This window comes from Pleurodeles waltl, chromosome 5 (assembly GCF_031143425.1).
Source record: "Pleurodeles waltl isolate 20211129_DDA chromosome 5, aPleWal1.hap1.20221129, whole genome shotgun sequence".
NCBI classification, from domain to species: Eukaryota; Metazoa; Chordata; class Amphibia; order Caudata; family Salamandridae; genus Pleurodeles; species Pleurodeles waltl.
In genome coordinates, this window is record NC_090444.1 from 1,590,111,777 (window position 1) to 1,590,138,574 (window position 26,798).

General features: G+C 45.1%; 1 protein-coding gene across 1 annotated transcript in view; it reads right to left on the reverse strand.

The window, feature by feature from the left end:
• ADAM17 (ADAM metallopeptidase domain 17) overlaps window positions 1–26,798 on the reverse strand; it is a 475,078-nt gene that overhangs the window by 108,227 nt on the left and 340,053 nt on the right. Inside the window, exon 13 of the mRNA XM_069235905.1 lies at window positions 11,416–11,519. Within this exon, the coding sequence (XP_069092006.1) occupies window positions 11,416–11,519 (104 nt within the window). The remainder of the gene's footprint in view (window positions 1–11,415; window positions 11,520–26,798) is intronic.

Genomic DNA, 26,798 nt, shown 5'->3' on the forward strand with positions numbered 1-26,798 from the left:
ATTACAATACAGAATGTCCCCGCTTACTGGGAGACAGAAAGAACTACATGATTCTTCCTACAAATCTGACACCGCAAATAGCAGCTGAAGTCAGGTATATTATTGAAAGAGCTGAAACAAAAGGGTGGTTTCCAAAAAGGAGGAAGAAATTATTTTAACTGTTAACCCAAACAACTCCTACTTCTACACACTTCTGAAAATCCACAAAAATAGAGCGCCCACACCTAGGCATCCTATTGTGTCAGGGATAGATTCCATACTTGAACCGTTATCCCGTTTTCCTGTAATTTCTATTTAAGGCTGATGGTACAGACATACATGGGAATTTGTTAGCCTTCCCATCACAACAAACTTCTACCAAATAGTGCAAGTTCATCTAAGAGGGGAGAAGGGCAGGAAAACTCCCTTGGTTATTGTAAATGCTTACATTCCTCCTGAAAATGAATTTGATACAATTTCACAACAGATGTTTAATCAAACTTAAGTTTTAGGTAACTTTTCGGAGTTAGTGATAACGGGGGATTTAAATTGTAAAATATCCTGACATATTTGAAGGACACAAAAGAACTCCTATGTCTAATACAAAATATAGACTATGATCCCGGGTAGCACACATTACTGAATTTGGATCTGGAGAATATATATCTACCAGTCTCCTACAGGAGGACACTTTAATAGTCACAAAAAAACTCTTGACAAGGGGGCATGAGAGTATCAGATTCCAAAGTGATTTATCCTCTAATGCACCTGACTTGCCCTCACTAAGAACTTTATTGAATACAAGGGCACGCAATACCTACAAACATTTGCAACTTCCATGGGGCGCACTTTTGCCCCTTGTGCGGCAGGACTATAGGTGGATGATTTCAAGACCCAATATAACTTAAATACCACCATATAAACGTAATCAATATAAACAGAATATCATCTAGTGGAAAAGATATATAGATGATAGTCTCATCATAGGGGAAAGGGATAGTGCCCTAATACCCCCAATTCTTACTTGGGTGAATGACTGTGACCTCAATTTGAAATTCTCCCACACAATGAATAAGGAATCAATTACATTTTTGGATCTTACTATTTTTGCTGAACATGGCAAGCTATGTACAAAGACCTATTTTAAACTTACTGACAAAAATACCCTACTACGGTTAACCCTCGTCCCCTAAAGGGGAACTTACCTTATGGTCAATTCCTTCGACTTAAAAGAAACTGCAACAAAACATCAGTCTTTAATCTTCAAGCTGAGGCATTGACTAGATAGTTGGGGGATCGCAGCTATCCAGATAGGGTTATAAAAGCCACCAGGAAACTAGCAAAAAAACAAAATACGGAAGGCCTCTTGGAGAATCACATGCAGGATAAGACCAAGTTCCCATTGACATGTGTTACCACTTACAACACTGTGCCCGTTACTGTGAAAAAAAATCATAAATACATTTTTGAGAATACTAGGGCCAGAAAAACCGAGGTGGGAAAAACCCTTATTTTCTTTCAAGAAGGTTAAAAGTCTGAAGGACAGTCCGCTGTCCACCCGCCCCAAAACGTTCCCGAGATCAGAGCCACTGTGGGGGACGCATGGGAACGTCCCAAAGTTACAGTGCATTACGTAGTGTCTGTCAATTGACAACGACCACCAAAATGCTCAACTTGGAACGAGGAAGAGTATGGACAATCAAGAAACACACCAATTGTAATTCTGCGAATGTGGTATATTTAATAACTTGCCCGTGCAATCTCTGCTATGTGGGCATGACCACTAGGAGGGTCAGGATATGCAACTAAAAACACTGAAGCAACATCCGTGACAGAACATTTCCTAAAAGAATACCATACCACCAAATGACATGAATTGAGTGGTTACCAAACATCTGGAGGACACTGATGACAACACAGAAAGATTGTTGTTAAAAAAGAAAGAATGTAAGATATACCGGCTCTCAACACAAAAACATGGATTAAATTATAATATCCCTTGGAATAGCATCCAAACTTAAATTCTACCTTCAGGTAAAACAAATTCTAGTATCTGAAACCATTAAGGTGGATATGCTTAATAATAATGGTTACTGGAAGATAGGGTTCCAGTACTCACATAAGTGCTCCCAGGGTTATAATTAAGGTCCTGCCATACTAATATGCTCCTTAAAGATAGTGGTGGTAACTCCATGTCCGACATATCATGGCACTCCGTTGGTCCACATGACATTGGCCCTCCCCTCGTTTGTGTGATAATGAACTTACTAACTAATTAACCTATGGTCCCTCCATGACTTATGATCCCCCCATGACTACATCATAAACGCTGCCATAATAAGATGCTCTATGGATAGGGGCCGTGATTCTAGGTCCCTCTCTTAGATCATATGAAACAGAACTTATTAACTTAATAACCCATGGTTCTCTCCTCTGTTTCTGACTTTTATTTCATATGGCCACACTAAGAAGTGCACACAGTCTCTCTTATTCTGGCCTTGGGGCCCACAGAGCCTCACCAGGAGCGTTTAGTTAAAATAAAACCCACTAGCCACCTTTTGTGATCCAGGACTGGGAGCGCATATGGCTGCAGTATACAACATGAGATATGAGGCACCACAGGGGTGTGCACGTCACACACATAGTGCGTCCTCAGACACCATGTTTACAGTGTTTAGGCCCGATTCTGGGTTTTCCGGTATGCACTGGAAAATAATGAATTCCGGGGCTTCAGACGCGATGAGTCTTTGCGCCTGTTTTTCATTCGATTTAACCTAGGGCTCCTCTGGGGACGCACAATATGCAGCGCTCCAAAGGCTCTGAGTAGGTAAAATTACGGGCCACTCCCCTTGACAAATTAAGTGCGGGAGGAGGGCCAACTTTAACGGTTTTGTCTGACTCTGTTATTAAGTAGGTTTTTAAACTGTGCTTTTGAATTTGCATAGTGGTGACTACAGGGCTCGCCCACTCGGAGTATCCATTATGTAAGAATCGATCTACACGGAAGTAGGTAGTGTTGTAAAAAAAGGCATTTCTCCCGGCTGTGGTCACAATGTGTGGTTGGCGCTTTCACATTACTTTCACAGAGGTGGGAATACTACGATACATCCCGTGCCGCTATTCTGCAGTGTTTGATAATAATACAGTGGATTTACAGTGTGGATATTTCCAGGTACACCGTTTGATTTGCATGAACACAAGAGTGTATTGCATGATAATAATTACGAAGCTAAATAACTTTCTGCACCGCTGAAAGAGTGGCATGTGGGAAGTCTACTGTAACGTGGGGCTCCCAATATAAGCTCAGGGACACAAGGTTCCATTTGCATTGAACTTATGGCATGCGGGGCATGGATGCACTGCTGCATGTGCATTTACAATAGTATATTGTGATATCCCTGTCTCGGTCTCACCTTGTAATCTATGTAGGGACTCGAATGGAGTAGAACAAAATACCTGAAAAAGACTACAATGGAGACAAGGTTGTAAGTGATGCTGTGAGTGGTTACTACCTTCCTCAATGTGCGCGGGGAAAAATGGTCCCGACCAAAGCCATTTGGCAGCTAAGAGAACATGGCTGAAACAGGTCGACCCATATCACGGATGCAAGAAGTCATGGTTTCCTCAACGCACATCCATCACTGTTTTTAACTTTTGTTCACGTTTACCATAATTAAAGCATACTAATCTGGTAAGGTAGCAGTTAGAGAATTTTAACTTCACTTTTTCACTCCAAAAGATATTCCAGCTCCGCTGTAACCAGGCATTGCAGCGCACCCTTGACACGCTAGATGTCAGGGTTGAGACTTCAGTGTGGAAGCATGCCACCAACTGGGTTGGTGGGTGAGAGTTCTTTTACATAAACTGAAGGGGGTGCTGGGGAAAAACCCACGAGGGTGTAATAAAAACCTAGCCCTTCCCTTGTTTTTTCACTCCAGGGGAGCATAGAGCAGCAAGATTATTGGGTAGTGTGCCCGCTCTTCATGTTGTTAGATGGAGCTCTAGAAGGTCAGTTGGAACTAAGCTTGGTAAATGACAAAAAAAAGAAAAGAGGAATAACAGTAAACTCAAGAGAAATGTATATTATAAAGCTGCCCAAATCATGAGCATTGATATGCCTCGGGCAATGACTACTGGATTGGTACATTTTGTTCCAGCAGCTTTCTGAGCACAATGCCTTGCTTCCCAAAGACTATCCATCACTACTTCAAGTTCTATATAGAATAAATGCCTTGGTGGCGGACCCAAGGCTGCTACGATGGAGTAAAAATACCTTCTTTCTCCCATGGGAGAGTTGAAGTATCAACTACAAGTGCCTGGAGCACCTGGGTAGACAGAAAAGAGTATTTCTTTTGCAAGGTGCTACTTTTCTGCCTCATGTATACCAGAATCAATGCATTGTCAAGATCTTGGTCAAGGGCCACAAGACTCTTTTCTGTGCATAGAACTTGGCATGCATTTGGGATCTTGACATGGGATCAGTTGTATCACCACTGGATATCAAAGGACATTTGGAAGTAGTCAGAGTAAGGACTAGTACATTAAATGCAGGGCCAGATGGACCATGGCCAGGATGGGTTAGTGGCCAGGTTAATTGGCATATCATTAGTAAAATCACCTGCTGATAGGCTTGATTTCTACACATCTTGGTCTGCCACATGAATGGTATTAATATAGTAATCAGAGCTGTTCTCCATTATATTAAGCCACCAGGACAGAGTATCATACATTGCGCACTGGTAACAAAGTATTATGTAGGGGAAAGTATGCTTATTTGGGACCAGAGCTACTTCTCACCAGCTATACTTCTCTTTACGCTTCCTTGGTACTGGCAAGTTGTGGGGAGGAAACACATGAAGCAATTTACATTTTCTGCATCTTTCAGTGTTGTTTCACATTCACTTAACTGGTGGTGTATGCTGCTTCAGCCTGTATCTGCACCTGAACAGAAGTAGGACGATCACTTGAGAACAGTGATTGTTCAAAGCTGGAAGGGCTTTGATTAGGTGGGACCGATAAGAGAGGCGTCTCGTAGGAATGCTAGTTTAGCTCTGCAGTACAGCACCTCAGTCAAGGGAGCCGTGAGAGACGCGGCTCCCAAAAATGCAGCAAAGGAGAGAGAGGTGTGCTTAACCTCTCTGTGAAATGAACAGTACAACTGTGCCCAGAATGAAGCTTAACTCATTGCCATGGTGCAATGACCAACCGCGAGTATGGTTCCTAGCTGGGGTATTGGACTTGACCAGACAGAAAACCTTTTACGAGTAAGAAAATATTTGATTCACAAGGGGGCCTAAGGCCCTTCGGCACTGACTGCATTTAGCTGGACCTTTACACCAGGATCTGGTCAGAAATGGATATCAGGCAAATTAGGAAAGATTACTGTCGGCCTACTGTGTTTATCGACCCAGACAATTCCAATAACTATTTAGTTAACCCTGTTTGCGTAACTGAAGAACTGAGTTTAGAGATAGGATGATAAGCGAATTTGAATAGTAACCCCAGGATGACAAAAGAAGGATTTGACGGGAATAACAAGGATTCATCTCAGAACCGATAGTAATGGAGAACTAGGTGCTGGAAATAATGTATGTACATTGTATTGCTTAATATAAAATTGTGTTTAAATCAAATGAGGATACAAATATTTTAAAAACAGTTGTTCCCTTTTCATGTTGCAATAATTTTGAATAGCAGAGCTTCATAGTGACAATCGTGTTCATATTACGACCCAGGATCAGTTTCTGGGTTATCTTCCCTTTAAACCCTGACACATTTGGGAATCCTCAAAGAGATTAAAAACATAGCAAGGGGAAAGGTCATCATCAAAAACGTTTAGTGATGATATTGAATTTCCCACTGCACAGCCTGCATGTGCTACTTGGTGTGGCCCTCAAACTGGATGCAGGAGGCCAAGAAGCCTGACAAATCTACCAAAAGTTGGAGCAGCATGACATTCTCAACGAATTAAAAAAATAAAAGCATACCAACACTAGAGCAACTTTAGTTTTCAGATGAAGTGTTATTTGTCAACCGCTCAAAAGACTAACCTTTCTAAGTCTAAACCAGTATTCATTTAAATTGTTTGGAGCTTAATGAACACAGCCAAACTCACTGAGACCCAGGCTGCAGGATAAAAACATCAGGATCACAGTCTAAATATGCTGGACTTGCTGAAGCCGAAGAATGGCTCAGAGAAGCATTTTATCCAGGATGGCTCCAACAAGAGGGAGTCGCTGTTAAGGAGTAAGGTGTGAGTTCAGCATGTTGATGGAAAACTTTAACAATGTCAACAGATGGGCACTCAAATGGAGGTGGTTTATGACTGCTGTTCTGCTCTTTATCAGCCAGTTGTAGAGATATAGGAATACTGGTATTCCCAAACTCCCCAGACAGGCTGCGTCAACCATCAGCTTTGTGAACATCAGAGATGCAGTGGTCAGGAGAAAGGGGAGCAGAGTAAACTGAAAGTGCTCCTGGCCTACTTGAAACTGCAGGTAAAGTTTGTTGGACAGCAGGACAGGGATGTGAAAATGTGTGTGCTGCAAGTCTAACTTCCCCATCCAGTCTCATGGATCCAGGACCGAAATAACTTAGGCCAGGGTGAGCATTTTCAAATTATCCTTCTGGAGGAAGAAGTTCAGAACCAAAGGTCCGGGATAGGGCAGAGGCCTTCATCTTTTCTGGCCCCAGACATTAACGGAAGTAACAACCAGTCCTGATTTCTAATGCTGACACAGTCTGAACTCCTCCCTTAGACAAGAGAGCCTGAACTTCTCCTTAGAGTATGGGTAAGTGGTCCTCCAAGAGGTGTTGTGGTGTGGGTAGCAAAGCTGGGGGATAGGACAGAAAGGGTACGGAGTATCCAATCTAAACGATCTGGAGCACCCATTGATCAGACATTTTTCCTTCAACACAGGAGGCAGAAGGTGATGTGGATCCCACCTACTGACTGATGGTGAGCTGCTGAAGACAAGTTAAAATGTTTTTGTGGCAGCTACAGGTGTAGGGGTTGCCGCTTGGGCAGCTCGTTGCCGCTGGGATCTTGGATGCTGTTGGCCCAGTCCCCGGCCTCAGCAGGTATTGTCTCTGCCACTGCAGGGTGTTCCTACCAAAGCGTCAAAAGGGTGATGATACTAGAGGAACTGTCCAGTTTGCGCAGCTAAGCCCAGAGAATAGAGAATGGTCATGCTGTCTTTAACGCTCTCAAGGGCAGAGTCCGCTTTCGTTCCAAACAACCTTCAGCTGTCAAAGGGCATGTCCATAATGGATTGTTGGATATCCACATGAAAGCTCAATGGTGATGACCTCTCTTACCAGACAGTCAGTGGTGTTCAAACTAAGACTTGATAGAGCATTTCGTTGCATCCTGTATTTCCAAGAACTGCTTCTGTACACCTTGATGGATGTCGTCTAAGACCACTGTCAAGGTATCTACCACTTTGATCCTTAATGCATGCAACTATCCGACCAGGAGGCATGTGGTGTTTATCAACCTAAGGGTGAGGCTGGCCGATGAGAATATTAGTTTGGCGAATGTTTCCATTTTCTTTTATTCCCTGTCAGATGAGGTGATAGGGAATGCACTGGGGTTCAAGTAGCTCGCTGATGCTTGGACAACAAGGTTTTCCTGAGTGGGATGCTGCAAAAGGACGTCTGGATCCCCAGAAGCTGGTCAATGCTGCCTCATCACCTGCCTATTGACAAGAGGGCAAGTTCCTGGTTTTGACCAGGCGCCCACCAGCGCAACAGTTAGGGTATCATTTTAGGAGATGTGTGGCTCCTATGTAGCTTGTGCAGGGTTAACGTCTTCTGTTAGGAGAGTAGTTTTGAGCCCCTGGCTTGGCAGGATGATATAAATCATCTTAGTGCCCTTCAAATCACCGTGGCGAAGGATTTAGACTCTTCAGTAGCCACAGTAGATTACCTGAAGACAGGCATGTCTAGGGAAGTATTGAGACCACTGACATCCTGCAGGGCATCAAAGATATTGTCTTCCTCACATTGTTTGTTGTCATCTTCAAGATTTCCTATTTTGATATATGGGGCATAATCCGACTCAAAATGGGCATTAGGTCCGGGTGGTATAACGTAAATTTCTGAATCTGACAATAAAATCAGTTTTCCTTCCCATGTTGGTGACGTCAAGACTGATGTTGATTTGCGCACCGGTGGCATTGGTTGTGGCGCCAAACACAGTGTCATGCATGATAAAGAATGGAGCCATAGATGGCAGTGGGACTGGGTTTGGTGCCACATTCAATGTTGAGGATGGATCTCCAGACTGAAAGACCCCTCGGATCTGTGGGGCCTGAAGGGGCACGCCAGACGGATCTGGTACGGCACCAAAATTGTAGTTCATTGCCAGCATCAGGTGTTGGAGCTGCTGTGGCATTGCTGTCCATTCAGGGTGGGACAGAAGTGTGACAAGTGTCGAGATCGGTTCCTCAGAAGGGGAAAGACTCCCCGACCTAGAGGTGCTAGGAATGTTGAGCAACTCAGAAGGGTGGAATAGTGGAACGAAGGACACCCATAGTTGGATTACTTATACTTCTAGTGGGACTTCCTTGACCTACCTGAGGCCTGTGACATTGAAGATAAGTAGTCACGGGGGCAGCCTCAAGAACAGGAGCACGACTGAGTCCATGATTTTGATCTGAACTGTTGCAACTTAGACCATGAGCTCTTCTTCGACCTCAAGACTTTGGCAAATGCTTTCTTGGCTTCTTGGTCACGGATGGCCTTTTTGTTCATTTTTGTGCAGCACAGACACACTGCAGAGTCGTGTTTCAAGATGCACTGCAGAGTCGTGTTTTAAGCAGAAGCACCACAGACAAACATCGTGGGTCTCTGTTACCAACATTTGTCAGTAACAGTCACAACACAGCTTAAACCCTGATGTTTTAGGGGGTGACACTGTCTGCACACCACATTCAAGAAATATCAGTGAAAAAAACTCCATCAGGAGTTCAGGATTGAAGAGCTCTAGATCCACGTCAGAAGGAACGGAAAGTAAGGAACGGAAAGTAAGGAGCTGGTCTCCACTCTTGGAGGTGGAGCATATATAGTAGCCTCAACATCATGCCTGGAGCAGGATGGACCAGATGCAGAGCTGCACAACTTATCCTGCCCACACAAAAGGGAATCGCTATGAATGTTTCCAGATCTTGTCTGGCACCTGGGGAAATTCTCAAAGTGAGGAATATGCAGTTAGATGTCTCTAACAGAATTGTTTACTTATGATCTGCAGCCCTTTGGCACACTACATGCAACTGCATAGACATATACCCACAGCTCAAGTGCACTACGTACAGCATCCTTGTGATTTGCAACTCTTGAGCACACTATTCTTGACTGCATCCTTATAAACTGTAGTTCAAGCACATTATGCACCGTTCTTATGGTATGCACCTCAAGTTTATCATGAACGGCATCCTTATTATCTGCAGCCCCTATGCACACTATGTAGTACTGCTGTGTTCTTACATTCCACAGCTCTTGAGCACACAATGCACTGTTTCTTTATGATCTGTAGCTCTTCAGTGGCACACTACACACTTTGTCCTTGTGATCTGCAGCTCCTGAGCATACTGTGCACTACTGCGTCCTTGTGATCTTCAGCTCTTAAGTGCACCACACATTGTGTCCATATAATCCAAAGCTCATGAGTATACCACGCACTATGTACTTTTGATGTGCAGCTCTTAAGTTCACGGTATCCTTATAATCTGTAGCTCCTTAGTGGTGCACTACACACTTCGCCCTTGTGATCTGCAGCTCTTGAGCATACTACACACCCCTGCGTCCTGGCGGTGGTGCGTGTGGTGTAGGACCAGGGCGAGGATGCTGAACTTGATGGGGATGTGACCTGTCGTGGTGTTTCTAGGCAACTGTTCTGGGCTCGTCGACTCAGATGTTGCTGAAGTTAGTGAAAACAGGGTCCCAAAGGTGTCTAGTGACTTGAGTAGGTCCCTTTACTCGTTGGGTGAGGCCCAGGCTTCCAAGGTCTTCAATGAGTGCTTGGCAGGGTCTACCAGGTGGAAGTTCGGGTCTCTGAGTAGGATGTAATTGCTAGCATTGAGGGCAAGTGGTGTAACAAAGTCTGTGATGGTGATGGTGTTGGTGAATTTGGTGTCCAGTCCCGATGGTCTGTAGATGAGAGTGCTGGAGTAAAGTAGGCTGTGACGTAGAGCTTGAACAACAGGTGTTCCATGTTGAAGGATGATGTGTCTGTGGATGTGGTGCAACTGACGGTGTTCTTGTGGGTGATGGCGATTCCGCCTCTGAGCTTGTGAAGTCAGTCTTGTCTGGCAATCCAGTAGGCGGGGGCAACAGCTGTGCTATGCAGGGTACAGCAAGGTTTCTGTGGAAAAAAGTAGGTCTGGAGCATTACCATGCAACAGGCACCAGATCTTTGCAATGTGTTTGGTGAGTGAGTGGGTGTTGAGGAGCATGCATGCAAGTGTGAAGTGATGTGTGTGGGTGGTTGCAGGACTGTATAAGTGTAAGAGAGTGGGGTGCTAGGAGTTGTTGGTGCAATGAGCGTTGGACGTGGGTATATGCCTGTAAACTTGCATGAAGCACATGAGAATGCTCCCTCAATGTTGCATGGTGAGGTAAGGTAGCAGTGTGTGGAGCAGTGGATGGGGTTGAGGGGGCAGAGGGTCACAGCATGGTACAGCTGGAGGGTCAGGGTTCTTGGCATGTTCCAGACGTGGACAAGCGCACACCGGCATGTCATTGGCATGCCAGCTCTGCACATCTGCTGCTCATCCACACTGCGGCAGTCATTAGGTAAGTCAGTGATGCCACTTCCTGTGCAGATGAATGATGGGAAATCCAGTAATGTCACTTTCTATGCCAGTGGATGATGGGGAATCCAGTGATTTCACTTCCTGTGCAGATGCCTAAAGTAAATGAATATTCTGGCTTGGCTTCTTCTTTTAAATACAATTTGGAATCCCACCACAGAGCTCCCTTCACCCTCCACTTCCTCTTTCTTGCATATTCACTGTTTTTCCCCTCCTCAACTGAACTGCCCAAAACTGTTCTCTATATTGCTCCACCACCCCACCTCGATACAGTCAGCCAGAGAGGCACTGGTTAACCATTGCTGGTCCTTTGTAGCCCCACTACTCCCCCTCCTCCTACGAGTCCTCAGATTATTATAACACCTCATTGTCTTTGTTTAACTTTATATTCCCCTACTTATCATTTTGCACAAGCTTTCTTTCTATTAATTTATGAAAGTTTTTGTAAAGTTCTGAAAAACAATTTTTGCCTTATCTGGACTTGATAATGGGCCCTTGATGATTTGATTTTTTGCAGGCATTCCTTACTTGTGATATTCAGCACATCAGACTTTTGATCAATTATTTTCACCCTCGTGTTAATTTGTCAGATTCACAAAGTACAGACAAAAGGAGCAGTCCTTACCGGTGCAAAATGATTCTCCTTTGCAGGTAGCATTAATTGCCTCCTGACACTTTTTCTGGGCTGTTTCAAATTGACAACCTTTACAGCAAGGGCTATTACGATCACTGTTTGGAACAAAAAGTACAGTAATGAACTAGAAGAAATCACAAAAGGAAACTAGTACATTTAAAAGCATGAACAAGTAATAATAGCATGTGGATTGGATGCCCATGCATGCAAAAAGAGTAATGTGACCGGAAGCAGTCTAACAAGTTTAGTGCACAACATACAGTTTTATGTATGGCCCTTTCCTGAGATTTGTTAAGTGTATATTAAGTTAAGGAATTAACTACTGGAGGCAGATGAAAGAGAGAAAGAGAGAAAAAACACAAATCAGTGCATGTCGCACCGCTGGCGTCCAGCTCAACACAACTCCTCGAGGCTGCCTTGTGACAACGGGACAAGCAGCAGTGTGAGTGTGATCTGGGACTGGGTAGATCTGGCAGGCCACTGCACACCCTAATTAGACTTACCTGCAAGGGGCTGGTCCGCCAACATAATGTCCCACGCCCAGACAAGGACAGTCAAAACCTGGACCCTCAAATCTACCCGTTGTTAGAATCTTCTAGACTGGTGTCAGTATCCTGACAGTTTGTTATATTATGTTAGTTGGAGACTTTTGGTATAGCGCAGTGACTCACTCCTGAAGGAGTATCTCGGCACTCAGCAGAGTCAGGACAGAACAGCAAGGCAAAATATCCAGGTTTTCAGATGTTTTATAAAACTTGAAGTAAGAACAAGATCTGATGCGAAAGAGAAGCCTACTTCAGAGATGAGGGGGCAAGGTAAGAAAATCACCTGCTGTATCTAGAAGTGTGAATGTGGCGGGCACACAGTAACAGTCTATCTTTGGATCAGTCTATCTAGGTTTCTGCTAGGACAAATTAAATGAGTTTGTCCTGTAGGTAAGGGGTAGGCCCTTGCTGGTCGGAGAAGACAGAGGAGTTTGATCAGGGGTATTTCCTGACTGGGAGCCAGTGGAGAGCTTTGAGTGGAGGGGCCGATGGAGAGCCTTGGGGAAGCTTACTGACCAGGTGATCAGCTGCGTTGTGAACAACATGAAGTCATTCTCATAGTCAAGACAACTAATTATTAGAGCTTGAGTTAGAGTTCATCTGGACCTTAATGGGAGTCAAAGAAATACTTTCCTGAGCAGGCGCATGGTACCGAAACAAGCACCGCATATAGACATAACCTGATCTCTCGTGGGCAGGTTCTCATCAAGGAGTATACCCAGATTTTTACCGTCCTCCTGGGATAAGGGGCTACTACTAAGTTAGGGGGCAACCAGTCATCCAACCAATATGCCTGAGCTTTTCTGAAGAGCAAGGTTTCAGTCTTGTCTCCATTTATCTGTAGGTAATTAAGTGTCATCCATGTGGCAATATTCCTCATGCAGTCTATAAACCTGTTTTGAATTTTTTCTTGATTTTGCCCAAAGGAAATGATTAATTGGGTATCATCTGCATAGGATAGTATTTCGAAACCATAGGATGTGACTATTTGGCCAAGGGGTGCCACACAGATGTTAAAAAGAGTGTGGCTCAAGGAAGATCCTTGAGGGATCCCCTTGTCCAGCGATATGATCCTAGAATGAAAGGTGTCGAAGGGGACCATCTAGGAAAACAGTCTTTAGAACTCCACTTGGGCATTTTTAATACTGTGTCATGCCTTTTGGTTTGAGCAATGCTCCAGCAGTCTTGCAACGTTTCATGGACCATATATTTGCTGACATGTTTAATTAATTTGTGGTTGCCTATCTCAATGACATCCTAGTGTTCTCCAGAGATCCCCCTTCTACATCATCAGCACTTCAGCCAGGTATTAGTTAGACCCCACCAGAATAGGCTGTTTTGTAAGCTGAGGAAGTGTGAATTTCATCAACCCAACTTAGGCCATCATATCAACAGTAGTGGAATCTTTACGGATAAGCGCAAGGTTTCCAACTCCATCTAATGTGGAATAAATACAGTTTTTGTGTTTTTCTCAAATTTCTACAGGCAGTTTTTTAAAAGCTTAGCCCAATTAACTTGCGTAAGACATGCTCTGTCACGGTTTCACATGGGAGTATCAAGCTGAGGAAGCCTTTATATGATTAAAGAAAGTCTTCACACAAGCACCAATCTTGCGTCATCCAGTTCTCATTACAAAGTTCATTGTGGGAACCAATGCCTCCGACCGGGCCACTGGAGCTGTGCTTCTACAATGTCAGGAAGATGATGGCCTTCCATACCAATCTTTTTCTAGTCCCATATCTTATGTTTTTTTAAATTTTATGTTATTTATTGATTTTCGATAACTTGATAACTACACGCATGAAATACGGAGAAGATGCATGTCAATTGGTTACATGAAGACAGTGGAAAGAAGGCATATCATGTAGTTCATCAGTTCACCAACCAGTCTATCCCTTATCACCTACATCCCACCAAGCGTACTCATCCCAAAACACAAATGAAGCATATCTACCAGTACATATGAGAGGGGGTTCACAGCTGCTCTCCAATAGCAGCCTTTCGCTATGTCTTTTGACGTTTTGGGTGCACATTTAGAGTACAGTTCCCACCCTTCCTTTGGTCGCTCGATATCTGACTGACATAAAGGGACCCTGCATAGACAGTTCACTATTGAATATCTTGTGGGCTTCAGGCCTGAAAGGGCATCCAAGTGAGTCAACAGGTAGCAACGCAGGGGGTCCCAAATATCCTTGGGCTTAGAGCCCAGAGGCAAAGTTTCCACATATACAGTCAGTTGGTCATTACAATATATGAGATTGGTTAGCCAATCTTTACATTTGGGTGTTTCTCCTTCCCCATCGGCATACAATTCTACGCTTTGCAAGTAGTAACACCATTGCTACAAATTTCCTATAGCAAGTTTCAATCTGATGTTAGAATCCCAAGAAAGCTAGAAGGGGGGGTGGTGAGTGTGAGAGCAGAATCTACCATATTCCACAATTCACCCTCTATTTCACTCCAATACTCTCAAATATGGCCGCAGTCCCACGCTAAATGTAGGAAATCAGCTCCCTCCATTTTGCAGCACTGGCATTTGTCATCTGCTCGTAGCCCATATCTGTATAGTGTATGCAGAGTGTAGCAGACTCTAGTGGAGAAATTTATGATGCGGAGGCAACCACTGGAGGCAATGTCTTCAGTATGCACACAGCACAAGCCCCAGATGTCATCCATCAGGTTCACACCTATTTCTGTCTGTCAATTTGCACAGGCCCTGGTTTTCCTGGGGGCCACTTCCAATTGTATAGTGTAGTGCAGGGTGGAAACTAGACGCTGTGGCGTCTCTGCCTGAAGCAGTGTATGTTCAGTGTCAGTGGCTCTTCGGGAAAGCCGGGGCGTGGCTGCCTTTATATTATATCTAAGCCTGATATACATGAATGTGTCTAATGGGGATGGCACCACTCCTGCAAAGAATTGCTCTTTCATTTTAAACAGGCCATCTACATATAGATCACCACAGTGGGGCAGTCAAGTCACTGGAGGAGCATCTGACAAGTAGCTGCATGTGTGACAGGTAACAGAGGGTGGTATGTTAGCGGGACTAGTTGAGAGTACAGTAAAGTTTTATTGGCGTGTTGTGCCAGGTCACGCCATGCACAAGTGGTGCACGTTATTGTAGAGTCTGCTGAATCTGGAAAATGCATCACAGCACAAAAATAGGAGGTCGATGGCAACTGACTCATGTATCCCTCCTCAACAGCCAGATGTGTTAGATATGGGGTGGGTTTGTACCAATGAATGGCATAGTGAGTTTGTGTGAAGTAATAATATAGTTCTATGTTCGGAGCTTCGAACCCACCTTTATAAAAGAGGAGGGTAAGAATGTCCCAATGGATATGAGGTTGTTTACCAGCTCATGCCAGTTGGATCATCTGAGTGCAGAGGCATGAAAAACAGGAGCGACTAGGCGGGTATGGTATGTCTAAGAAGAGATATAAGAGTTTAGGGAGTATGATAATTTTCATAAGGCTGATACAGCCTGCCAATGACAAAGGTAGGGCTTTCCACCAAGTGATGCTATCAGTAATTGCTGAGAGCGCAATGCCGTAATTGGCCCTCAGTGTTTCCTCCTTGCTTCGAGTAATCGCAGCCCCTAAATATTTAAGATCAATAAAGCACCACTGCACTGGACACTCTGGAGTGAATGGTTGCATGCCGGGCATCAGGGGGAAAATATGGGATTTCCCCCAGTTTATCTGTATACCGGGCATTTCCCCAAAATAGACAAACTCCCATAGCACCCTATTTCAGACTTGTCTGTGGATTTTTCAGGTATAAAGTAATGTCATCAGCACAGAGGGATACTAAAAGGTGTCTTCGAGGGATAGCGGATAGCAAATTCCCAGTGTCATTGCCTTAGTTTGGCAGCCAGGGGCCCCACAGCCGGTGCAATAAGTAGCAGTGACAACAGGCACACCTGTCTAGTGCCCCAAGAGATTTATAACGGATCAGAGACCAAGCCATCTTTTCGCACTCTTGCTGTGGGGTGTGAGTACAGTAGGGCTATCCAGGCTAAAATAAATAAATCACTAGAAGTCCCCATTCAATGCTGCAAAACTATTAAAAAATACCATTCAAGGGAGTCAAAGGTTTTTGTGGCATCCAAAAAAATAGCCACCACAGCAAGATCTGGATCTATATCTTGCATCACTGCAAACAAAGTTCGAAGTGAAGTCGATCTCCCCGTCAGGAATCCAGATTGATCTGGCCATACCAGAAATGGTAGGAGCAATGAGAGGCGACTGGCAAGTGTTTTAGCTAATATCGTAACGTTGCAATTGATGAGAGATAAAGGTCTATATCAATCACATTTAACAGGGGGTCTGCCAGGTTTGAGGAAGGCCAGAATCATAGCTTTGCATATAGTAGGGGGAAGGGTGCCTACTTCCTTCGATTCATGATAGACCTTCTTTAAAATAGGTGTCAATAACTCGGTATATGATTTATAAAAGTCTGCCGGGGGGCCATCAAGCCCTGGCCCTTTCCAGTTGCAGTTACATGATCACTTTGGGGATCTCATACTCCATAAAGGCCTCAACTAGAAATTAACGATGTGCATCGCTCAGCCAGCCAAGTACCACCTCATCTAGAAACCTAGTGAAGTCCACCTTCCTCTTCCTGTGAGTCCATAAAGGACAAATGGCTATAAAAAGGGCATAGGTCTCAGCCTACCCCATAGGAGAGTGTAGCACCCTTGATCATCATTAAGATATCCCTGTAGCTGGAAAGGCACTGCCCTGCATATTGTGATCGTCCCCTGTGCATAGGAGGAATAGGTGGAGTAGTGTCTGCAGGTGGCCCATCTAGCATCAAATGCCGCTCCTGCAGTGGACGAGAAATGTCTCTCTTATAATAATGTGATGTGAATATCATATCTATACAAGTAAGCCAGTGTGTGTCTATGCTTACGCTGGTCACCCTGACCCCGAACATTCCATGTCAGGCACCTGCATGTCACCTCGGTGGTGAGCGCACGTGATTCAATGCTGTGGTGATTCCCCTGATTGGTCATGAGGTGTATAGTTTACATTATGTATAATGGGGCAGCGTATTATTACATCTCCTGTTCCCAATCTTGATCATTGAAACCCATATCTGAAAGAATAAAACAAAGAAACTTCCCCAACATCCTCCCTTCTCCCACTCCAGCAGCCCAAACCTGCAAAGTATTTACCGTCCCTCTCACAAATACTGAACTTTCCCATACAACAACATCACACCTAGTGAGGGAACAGGTGTAGGAGGGTTAACCTGTGGGGGTGACCCCAGGAGCCAGGCGGTTTCCTTCTCGATCGTAAAATGGGTGTCTGGGGGTACTGCAATAGCATCAGCCTATTTAAATATTAAAGTGTGAGTAAAGCAAATCATTATAATCAAGAAGCATGTAACTCATTATAGAAGTCTCAAAGGGCTCCACTCAGGGTGACATTCCAGAGCAGAACACTATGGTCACGACCAACCATCACGATAGAGACTTAGGCCCTCATTATGAATATGGCGGTCCAGACCGCCATGCCGGCAGTGGCGGAATTTACCGCCACTGGCATGGCGATCCGGCCCGCCATATAATGTACATTGGGTGACCGCCACAGGCGGAACTTCGCCACTGCCAGGCAGACTGGCGATGGCGGAGTTCCTTATCCGACAGGGCAGCGATGCAAGCAGCGCTGCCTGCCGGATAAGGAACCTGTTTCCCCCCCAGCCTTTCCCTAGTGGTTTAGCTGGCCAGGGAAAGGCTGGCCGCATGGGCAGTGGAGGAGCCCCCCTGCACAGCCCATCGTGCTTGTCACTGCCCGATTTATGGGCAGTGATATGCGCGACGAGTGCTGCTGCACCCGCCGCACTGCTACATTGCCGCCGGCTCCATGTGGAGCCAGCATCAATGTACGGGCCCTGCATTCCGCTGGGCCGGTGGGTGGAAACACTGTTTCCGCCTGCCGGCCCAGCGGAATATTGTTTATTTGGCTGGCGGGGTCTTCAACGTGCTGGCGGTCGATGTTTCGACCACCAGCACTGAACTCTGCGGGATTTCCCGCCGAGTTCGTAATGAGGGCCTTAGTGTTAGTCAATGTCCGATGTTGGAGATTTGGATCTGGACTGAGCCTCCCTAGCCTCTTTTCTCAGTTGACTAATAGCATTTTTCCGCATGAAGTCTTGTGCCTGTTGTGGATTCCTGAAAATATGTTCCTTCCCCTCGTAAGTAATCCTCAATCGGATAGATACAGCTTCGGATGGGGACTGTTGCTTGGCATAGCCTCTGCTTAACAGCAAGAAATTTTTCCGAGCCTCCTGAACTGTTATGGTAAAATCGGGGTAGACAGACACAGCATTACCATCAAAGTGTAGAGTCTTCTGCTCTGTAGCCAGTCTAAGCGCCGTGTAGCAATCTCGATAGTTAAAATCCAGGCAATAATCGGGCGTGCAGAGGGTGCTTGGTGGTGGCCGAGTCATAAGAGATCTATGAGCCCTCTCCACAATAAACACTTTGGAAAAAGAGTCTGCAACAAATAGCGTGATGAGGAGTCTCTCCACGTAATCCTCCATTTTTCCTGTGTTGGTTGTTTCAGGCATTCCTAGAATACGTAAGCTATATCTGTGCGATCGCACCTCCAAATCTTCGTTCTTGGGCAATATTATTTTGAATACCTTTTCCATATTCAGAAGTTGTTCGACACGAGAGGTCATGGTGTCCGCTACATTAGCTAGCCTTTGTTCCACTCCTTGAAGTCGTCCATCGTGGCCCTCCACTTTGTATGGCATGGAGTCAATTCTAATGCACATGGTGTCTATTTTAGCCTCTATGGACATCAGGCTGTGTTTCAAGGCCACCAGAAGCGCCTTCATTTCCATTTCATCCTGTGATCCGTCTGCTGACCGCTCTGCGGTTTCAGATGAGTCAGCGTCATCGTTAGGTAGCTTTGCAGGGTGACGTGACTCAAATTGGAGTTTGGATTGCCTGCCATCTGTTTTGCCCCACGGTGGTAGCTCCATATATTTCATTCTGGGTGGGGCAAAATTTCAGATGTTAGTGGTTAGGAAAGTGCGGATGACTGTTGTGTTATCCTACTGGAGAGTCCCACGCCCCCTTAGCTCCCCACATTTGCGCGCCTGATATAGGAAATTTAAATGAGTCGCCTATAATGCTAGGTTTAACTTGCATGCCAAGCCCAGCGAGTTCTGGGCATAAAGCCATAGAACTATGGCAGTTATTATGCCATACGGTTCGTTATATTGTCAAAAGTACAGCTGCTTGGTCGATGGCATGTGTCTCCCTTTCTCATATCTTGCATAGAGCTAGATCAGCCATGCCTCACCATACAAGTACGTTGGTGGGGGGCACGAGCAGATCGATCCTACAGGTGCATAGTAGTGTAACATCAGTAGTAAATCAAGCACGATGATTTAAGTTGCAGTGCAGGGGCTGCCCGGGGCACTAGCATCAATTTATAATTGAAGTAGTCTCGTAAGCTGTGCTGCATATGAAGCCCCCATGGTCTTCTGACAGATCGGCCCCCCCGCACTCACCGCAAACCACAGCAGTCAGCCTTGTTCTCGCTCTTGATTTAGGCAGAGATAGATGTTGGAGCCGTGGACCCATCCAGGCCCGCCCGACCACTACAGTCCGTTCAACTTCAGCATCCACCCCGCCTACATACGATCCTGCTGTGTAGATCACTTGGTGATCTGCTGCTCCGCTCGGAGAAGAGACCTTAGGGCAATAGGTCCTTCCCTCGGTTTGTCGTGTTCAGCATCTGTCGTTGCAGATCTTCTCAGGTGATACTGAGGCCCGATCATAGTGCGTCCATCATCTTAGGCCTATCTCTAGCCCCACAATGTCATTATTTCTCCACACTTCTGCAAGTATCTGTGCTTCAATTTTCCACAACTGTTTGTGCGCCTGTTGAGATCAGCAGGCAGGCGTTTGTTACGAGTGATGTACTCAAAATTCTGGCGATTATGTCGGATTTCACCACCAGACCAAGGGAGCCTCACAAATGTGCGGCCATCTTGCGCACCAGCTCTCTGCCACCCCCAGTCCCATATCTTATTTGATTCAGAAAATAATACTCTGTACTATAAAGATAACTCCTGACCATGTGGAGACATTTTTTAACGGTATCCCAAGAACCTTTCTAAATGGAGCAGATCATCATAATCTCCAGTGTCTCGGAAATGTGCAGTGTAGAAACAGTCAGGCCCATTGGGATTACTTTTTTAATTAGTATGACTTCTGTATTACCTACATTTTCAACACTAAGAATACTCTAGCAGATGCTCTATCACCCATATGGAAAATGTCACTTATCCAGTGTACATCTGTTCGTGGCATGTAGTGCTGCATATTCACATGCTTTGCATAAGTTCGCTATCTAGTGTTGGGCTCGAAGTGTTACAAGTTGTTTTTCTTCGAAGAAACTTTTTCGAGTCACAAGATCGATTGACTCCTCCTCTTGGTGATAGTGCGCATGAGCATTGAGTACTTTGTTAGATTGTTTTCCCGCAGTAGGGTGAAGTAAGGAGTGAAGAATTGTATATGTACATATATATAGTAAGTAAAAAAGATGTCCATGCAATGTATATACATATTTAAATAAGAAAGTACCACAACGGCTACAGAATTCCGGGGAGGAGAGAGGGTGCATGTGAATCTGCAGCACTACATGCCATGAACAGATGTACACTGAGTAAGTGACATTTTCCGTTCAATGGCATGTGTAGCTGCAGATACAAATGCTTTGCATATACTGAAAAGCAGTCCCCTCCTAAAATATGCAGTGGGTAGCCTGTAGGAGTTGGAGCAGTCTGAAACAGTGTTTTAAGCACTGCTTGACCAACATTTGCATGTTGGCGAGATAGCACATCCACACAGTAGTGTTTAGTAAATGTGTATGGTGTGGACCATGTGGCTGCTTTGCATACGTCTGCTATTGGTATATTTCCTAAGAATGCCATTGAAGCTCCTTTCCTTCTAGTAGAATGTGATTTAGGAGTTACTAATAGTTGCCTTTTAGATTTAAGATAGCAAGTTTGAATACACGTTACTATCCGTCTGGCCAATCCTTGTTTTGAAATAGGATTACCCTCATGAGGCTGTTGAAAAGCCACAAAAAGTTGTGTAGATTTTCAAAAACATTTTGTTCTGTCTATTTATTACATGAGCGCTCTTCTGCGGTCAAGAGTGTGGAGAGCTCTTTCAGCAACTAAATCTGGCTTTGGAAAGAAGACTGGCAATTCCACTGACTGAATGATGTGGAATGGTGAAACCACTTTTGGTAGAAATTTTGGATTTGTCCTAAGTACTATTTTGTGTTTGTGAATTAGGAAGAAAGGTTCTTCTAAAATGAATGCTTGAATTTCACTAAATCTCCTTTAGGAAATAATTGCTACCAGGAAAGCTACTTTCCATGAGAGAAACTGAAGAGCCCAAGAATGCCTGGGTTCAAATGGTGGACCCATCATCCTTGTGAGCACAGTGTTAAGATTCCAGACAGGAGCTGGTGGAGCTCTAGGTGGAATAACTTTTTAAAGGCCTTCCATAAAAGCTTTCATGACAGAGTTATATGAATTTTAATAGATGAATATGCAAGATTTGCTTTTTGTAAGTAAAGCAAATAAAATACAATATCCTGTACGATTGCTTTAAGTGGATCAATGTTTTTGGGTTGACAGTAATATACAAAACGTTTCCATTTAGCTGAATACCACTGCTTGGTTGTAGGTTTAGGTGCTTCCTTTAGAATGTCCATACATTCTGATGGAAGCTTTAGATATCCAAACACTATGACCTCAGGAGCCAAATGGCCAGGTTGAGCATACTGAGATTAGGATGCCTGATCTGACCTTTGTTTTGAGTCAATAGGTCTGGTCTGTTTGGGAACTTGTGATGTGGTACTACAGATAGGTCCAACAGTGTTGTGTGCCAGTGCTGACGTGCCCACGTGGAAGCTATGAGTATGATAGCGAGGGAGGTGTGACGTATCTTGTTGAACAGAAATGGAATAAGTGGGAGAGTCTGCTGGGCTGAGTCCCATTCTCCCTGTATAGTAAAATTATTGAGATGGGCTTCCCAACCTCTCACTGATGCATCTGTGGTGATTATGGTCTGTGGCACAGGGTCCTGAAATGGCAGCCCTTTTGATAAGTTGGTGTGATTCCACCATTGCAGAGAGTTGTAAGTCTGGCGGTCCAACAACACTAGATTGAGAAGTTGATCCTGTGCCCGAGACCATTGTTGGGAGAGACACTGTTGTAGGGGGTCTCATGTTTAGACATGCATTGGGTACTGTTGTTATGCACAATGCCATCATTTTCAATAGTATCATGATAAATCTTACTGTGTAAGATTGATTGTACTGTAGCTGTGATATGAGACTGTGGAAAGCTTGAATTCTCTATGGGTTTGAGTACAATAATGCTGACTGAGTGTTCAGAATTGCTCCCAGATATGGTTGTATTTGCGCTGGTTGGAGATGAGATTTTTGGTAATCGATTGTGAACCCTAGACTGTGTAGGGTAATGATTGTGTATTGTGTGTACTGTTGACAGGTTTGAATGGTGCTGGCTTTTATGAGCCAGTCATCCAGATAGGGAAATACATGTATATGTTGCCTTCTGAGGTATGCTGCAACCACTGCAAGGCATTTGGTGAATACCCTTGGTGCTGTTGTTACTCCAAAGGGTAGCACTTTAAACTGGTAATGCTTGCCTGCTATCACAAATCTTAGATATTTGCGATGTGCTGGATGTATAGGAATGTGATTGTAAGCATCTTTTAGATCTAATGCTGTCATGTAGTCCTGTTTTTGTAAAAGGGGAATGACATCCTGAAGAGTGACCATGTGGAAATGCTCTGAGAGGATGTACTGATTGAGAGGTCTGAGATCCATGATTGGTCTGAGATTACCATCTTTTTTTGGTATAAGGAAGTATAGAAAATATACTCCTTTCCCTTGTTGAGCTATAGGTACCACCTCTATTGCACCTTTGAGTAGAAGTGATTGTACTTCTATTTTTCATAGAATGAGATGCTCCTGAGTTAGTTTGTGTGAACGAGGTGGAATGTTTGGTGGAGTGGAAGTGAGTTCTAGAAAGTAACCATGTTGGATAATGGACAGAACCCACTGATCTGCAGTGATGTTGTGCCATTGTGTATAGAACTTTACAAGTCTTCCCCCCACAGGAGATGTGTGCTCTGTGGGGATGGTGAGAAAGTCACTGTTTGTTTGATTGTGAGGAACCTCTGGCTGTGGATGGTTTACCTCTTCCTCTACTGTTAGATCTTCTATAGGAGCCTCTAAATGATCCTCTAGTGTAGAATTGTGAGGATTGTTTTTGATGGGTGGCTGCTGTTTCTGTAGCTGATGGATTGAAAACCCCTCTAAATTGTGGTCTACAAAAATTACCCCTGGTGGGTGTGGTATACAAAGTCCCCATGGCCTTAGCTGTTTCGGAATCATTTTTAAGTTTGTCTATTACTCTGGAGGTAAATAGCGCAGTGGACGCGACAAAATATCTCTGTCGCACAGTTTCGGATCATAACCCCTTCTACTTATGCTGGCCTGGAAAAGAGACTGACCACACATACCTAGCTGCCGTTTCAGAGGAGAGTCACTTGAAGATAGTGCCTTTAGACACTCCATTGCGACCGCAATCCGCAAATACTTTGGTCACAAAACTGGAACTGCCTCGTCCCGTGCGATTGAGTGGGAGACTTTTAAGACGGTTATTAGGGGTAAATGCATAGCAGAGGTGGTAGGGGTTAGAAAAACCCTAGAACACGACATCCAGAAACATGCGACAGACCTTAGGGACATTGAACGTCGAAGACCGACCACCCCAGATTTGTCTCCCTTCCTTATAGACACTAGGGAAAAGGTCGCAACAGCTGCAGACAAATTGAGATGTTTTGATTACACCCAATACATAGCCAGACAACAAGCGGAGGGAGACAAAGCAGGATCGTTGCTGGCTTAGCTTGTGGGCCCGCCGCGGCTTCAATCATTAGTAATGGAAATTGAGGATCCCATGGGAAGGAGACTTTACGGGCAGAGAGATATTAATGAAAGGTTCGCTCACTACTACTCTCAGTTGTATGCCCCACCCCGGGAGGCTTTGCACCCGGTGCAGCTACAGGTATTGGATGACCATCAGCTCCCACAACTAGGGGGGGGAGGACTGACAGACCCTGGAGGAATCAGTGACCCCTGTGGACATTAAGGGGGCAGTGAAGTCAATGGCTAGGGGGAAGGTCCTAGGAGAGGATGGACTCCCGGTGGAGTTCTACGATGCCTATCTGGACATACTGCCCCCACCCCCCCGCACACTTTATTCAGAGGTGAAAGAAAATGACACGCTACCTCTGTCCATGGACGAGGCCATAGTAATACCCCTCTTGAGACAAGGCAGGCCAGCAAAAGATGTGAGCTCTTAATGTCCTTTATCCATGCTCAATATGGACTATAAAATACTTAGCCGGATATTAGCTACCATGCTCCTACCTCACCTGACCACTCTGATTCACTCAGACCAGTCTGGGTTTATCCCCCAGCGTAACACAGCTCTGAATATCAAGACGAATGGTCTCGATCCTACACTCTAACTCCCCAAACCTGCACAATGCGGCAATAATACCAGTAGATATTGAAAAAGCCTTTGATAGCCTTCGGTAGGACTTTTTAGAACAGGTGATGCTGCAAATGGGATTGGGGCAGGGGTTTATCCGGTGGATAAATCTACTCTGCACGAACCATATGGCACACGTGCGTACGGGTCGGACAGTGTCGGAGTCATATCTGATCAGCAGGGGCACCAGACAGGGCTGTCCTTTGTCGCTCCTGCTGTTCGCGATCGCGGTGCAGCTGTTGGCACAGACTGCAAGATTAGGCAACTACTTCACAGGGCTCAGAGCTGAGACACAAGTACACCACATTGCGCTTTATGCAGATGATATGCTGCTTTTTCTGGGGGACGTTGAGACGGATCTGCCGGGAGCAATGGCCCTGTTGGAGAAAATCGGAGACTTGTTGGGGCTGCGCATTAATTGGCAGAAATCTCATATTTTCCCCTTACAGGAGGGTGCCCCAAGGGTGGAAAACAAGTGGGGGCTTGAATGGACCCCCTCCACATTTCGTTACCTGGGGATACATATTTATCCCAAACCCGAAGATTTATTAGAGGGTAATATGCACCGGGCGGTTGGGAAGCTGCACTCCGATATTATATTTTGGAATACACTGCCGCTGTCGGTGACAGGGAGAGTGGCATTGATAAAAATGGTAGCATTGCCCAGACTGATTTATTATTTTTCAACCCTGCCGTTGCTCATTCCTCATTCACTATTTAAAGACATTAATTCCACTATAACTAGCTTTATCTGGGGAGCAGGCAGGCATTGGCTGGCAATTGGTACACTCCAGAGGCCAACGGCAGATGGGGGAATGGCAGCTCAGGATGTGGAAATCTGCTAACTGATCTGTCAGCTGCAATGGCTAGCGAAAACACTGCACATTGAACATGAGGGGACCAGGCAGAATCACTACGCAGGCCACTCACTCCCTGCCCTTCTGGGCTTACTGTTGGATCCCAAGGTACGACGGGAGCCACACCCGCCGGCCTTACATACCCGGCGCGCGTGCTGGGGTCCTAGTCTACAGCATAAGCGTACAGCGCGACCATACGCACCAGAAGTGCTGATGGGCAGTCTGACCAGGTTACGTGGAGGGCGGGCCATGAAGGGGATCTCACAACTAGCTACACATAACATTACCACATTGGGAGACCTGCACCATAACGGAGAATTACTGACCTTTGCTGCTCTGAGGGAGCAATATGATGTTCCCCCGGGGTTGATCCTTTTGTATGGCTCTATCATAAAAATCATACAACAACACTGGAAACTGGGAGTACACGAACCACCTACACAAGCTGGATGCCAGGCCATTCGCACTCAAGGAGGGGAGAGGAAAGTGGTATTCGCTCTCTACAGGGCATTACATAAAGACACAATTCTTCCACTGGACAAACTGCGACTGGCATGGCAAACAGATACAGGGACCCCCCATAGATGAGCAGCGATGGGCTAGAATCACAGCACACGTATACACAGTGTCTAGGAATGCTTGTTTCAAACTCATTAACCTCTATATTTATCACAGGGCTTACCTGACCCCCTATAAAATAGTGAAAATGTTTGCAACTGGGTGCGATAGATGCCCCCGTTGCTCAGAGCCGGAGGCAAGCCTAGACCACATGCTGTGGAGCTGCGCAAAACTTAAGCCCTATTGGGAAGGGGTATTTAAAAGTATAACTACAGTCACAGACAGGAAACTCTTGCTGTCTCCTCTAGTAGCATTACTTCGGGACTTTCCCAGACCTAACGCAAAAAAAAAAAAAAAAAAAAAACACTAACAGATATATAGATCAGCATTGTTAATGGCCAAAAGAGAGATTACGATGCACTGGAAGGACCTTGGGGGGCCCCCCTCCTACAAAAATGGCAAGACAAGTTAATACGATGAGCAGATGCAGAGGGGAAAATATTACACCGGGAGGCGGCTAGGGGTTATAGACCCAGAGACACAGCACAACAATGGGACTGCTTCCTTGATTGCCTTAGAAACCCGTATGATACAATGTCAGATCAATCACAATCAACCGCTGGAACGGATGTAGATGAAGACCTCAACTGATACTCCCACACAGATTTCAGTCCCTGGTCAGGCTGGTCTGTAAAATGGACTGTCCTAAGTGAGGAGCATCTATTAACTTTTGGGGAGTCAACATGGGGGAGGGCACTGGGGGGGAAGGGTAGTTTAAACCCTATTGTTG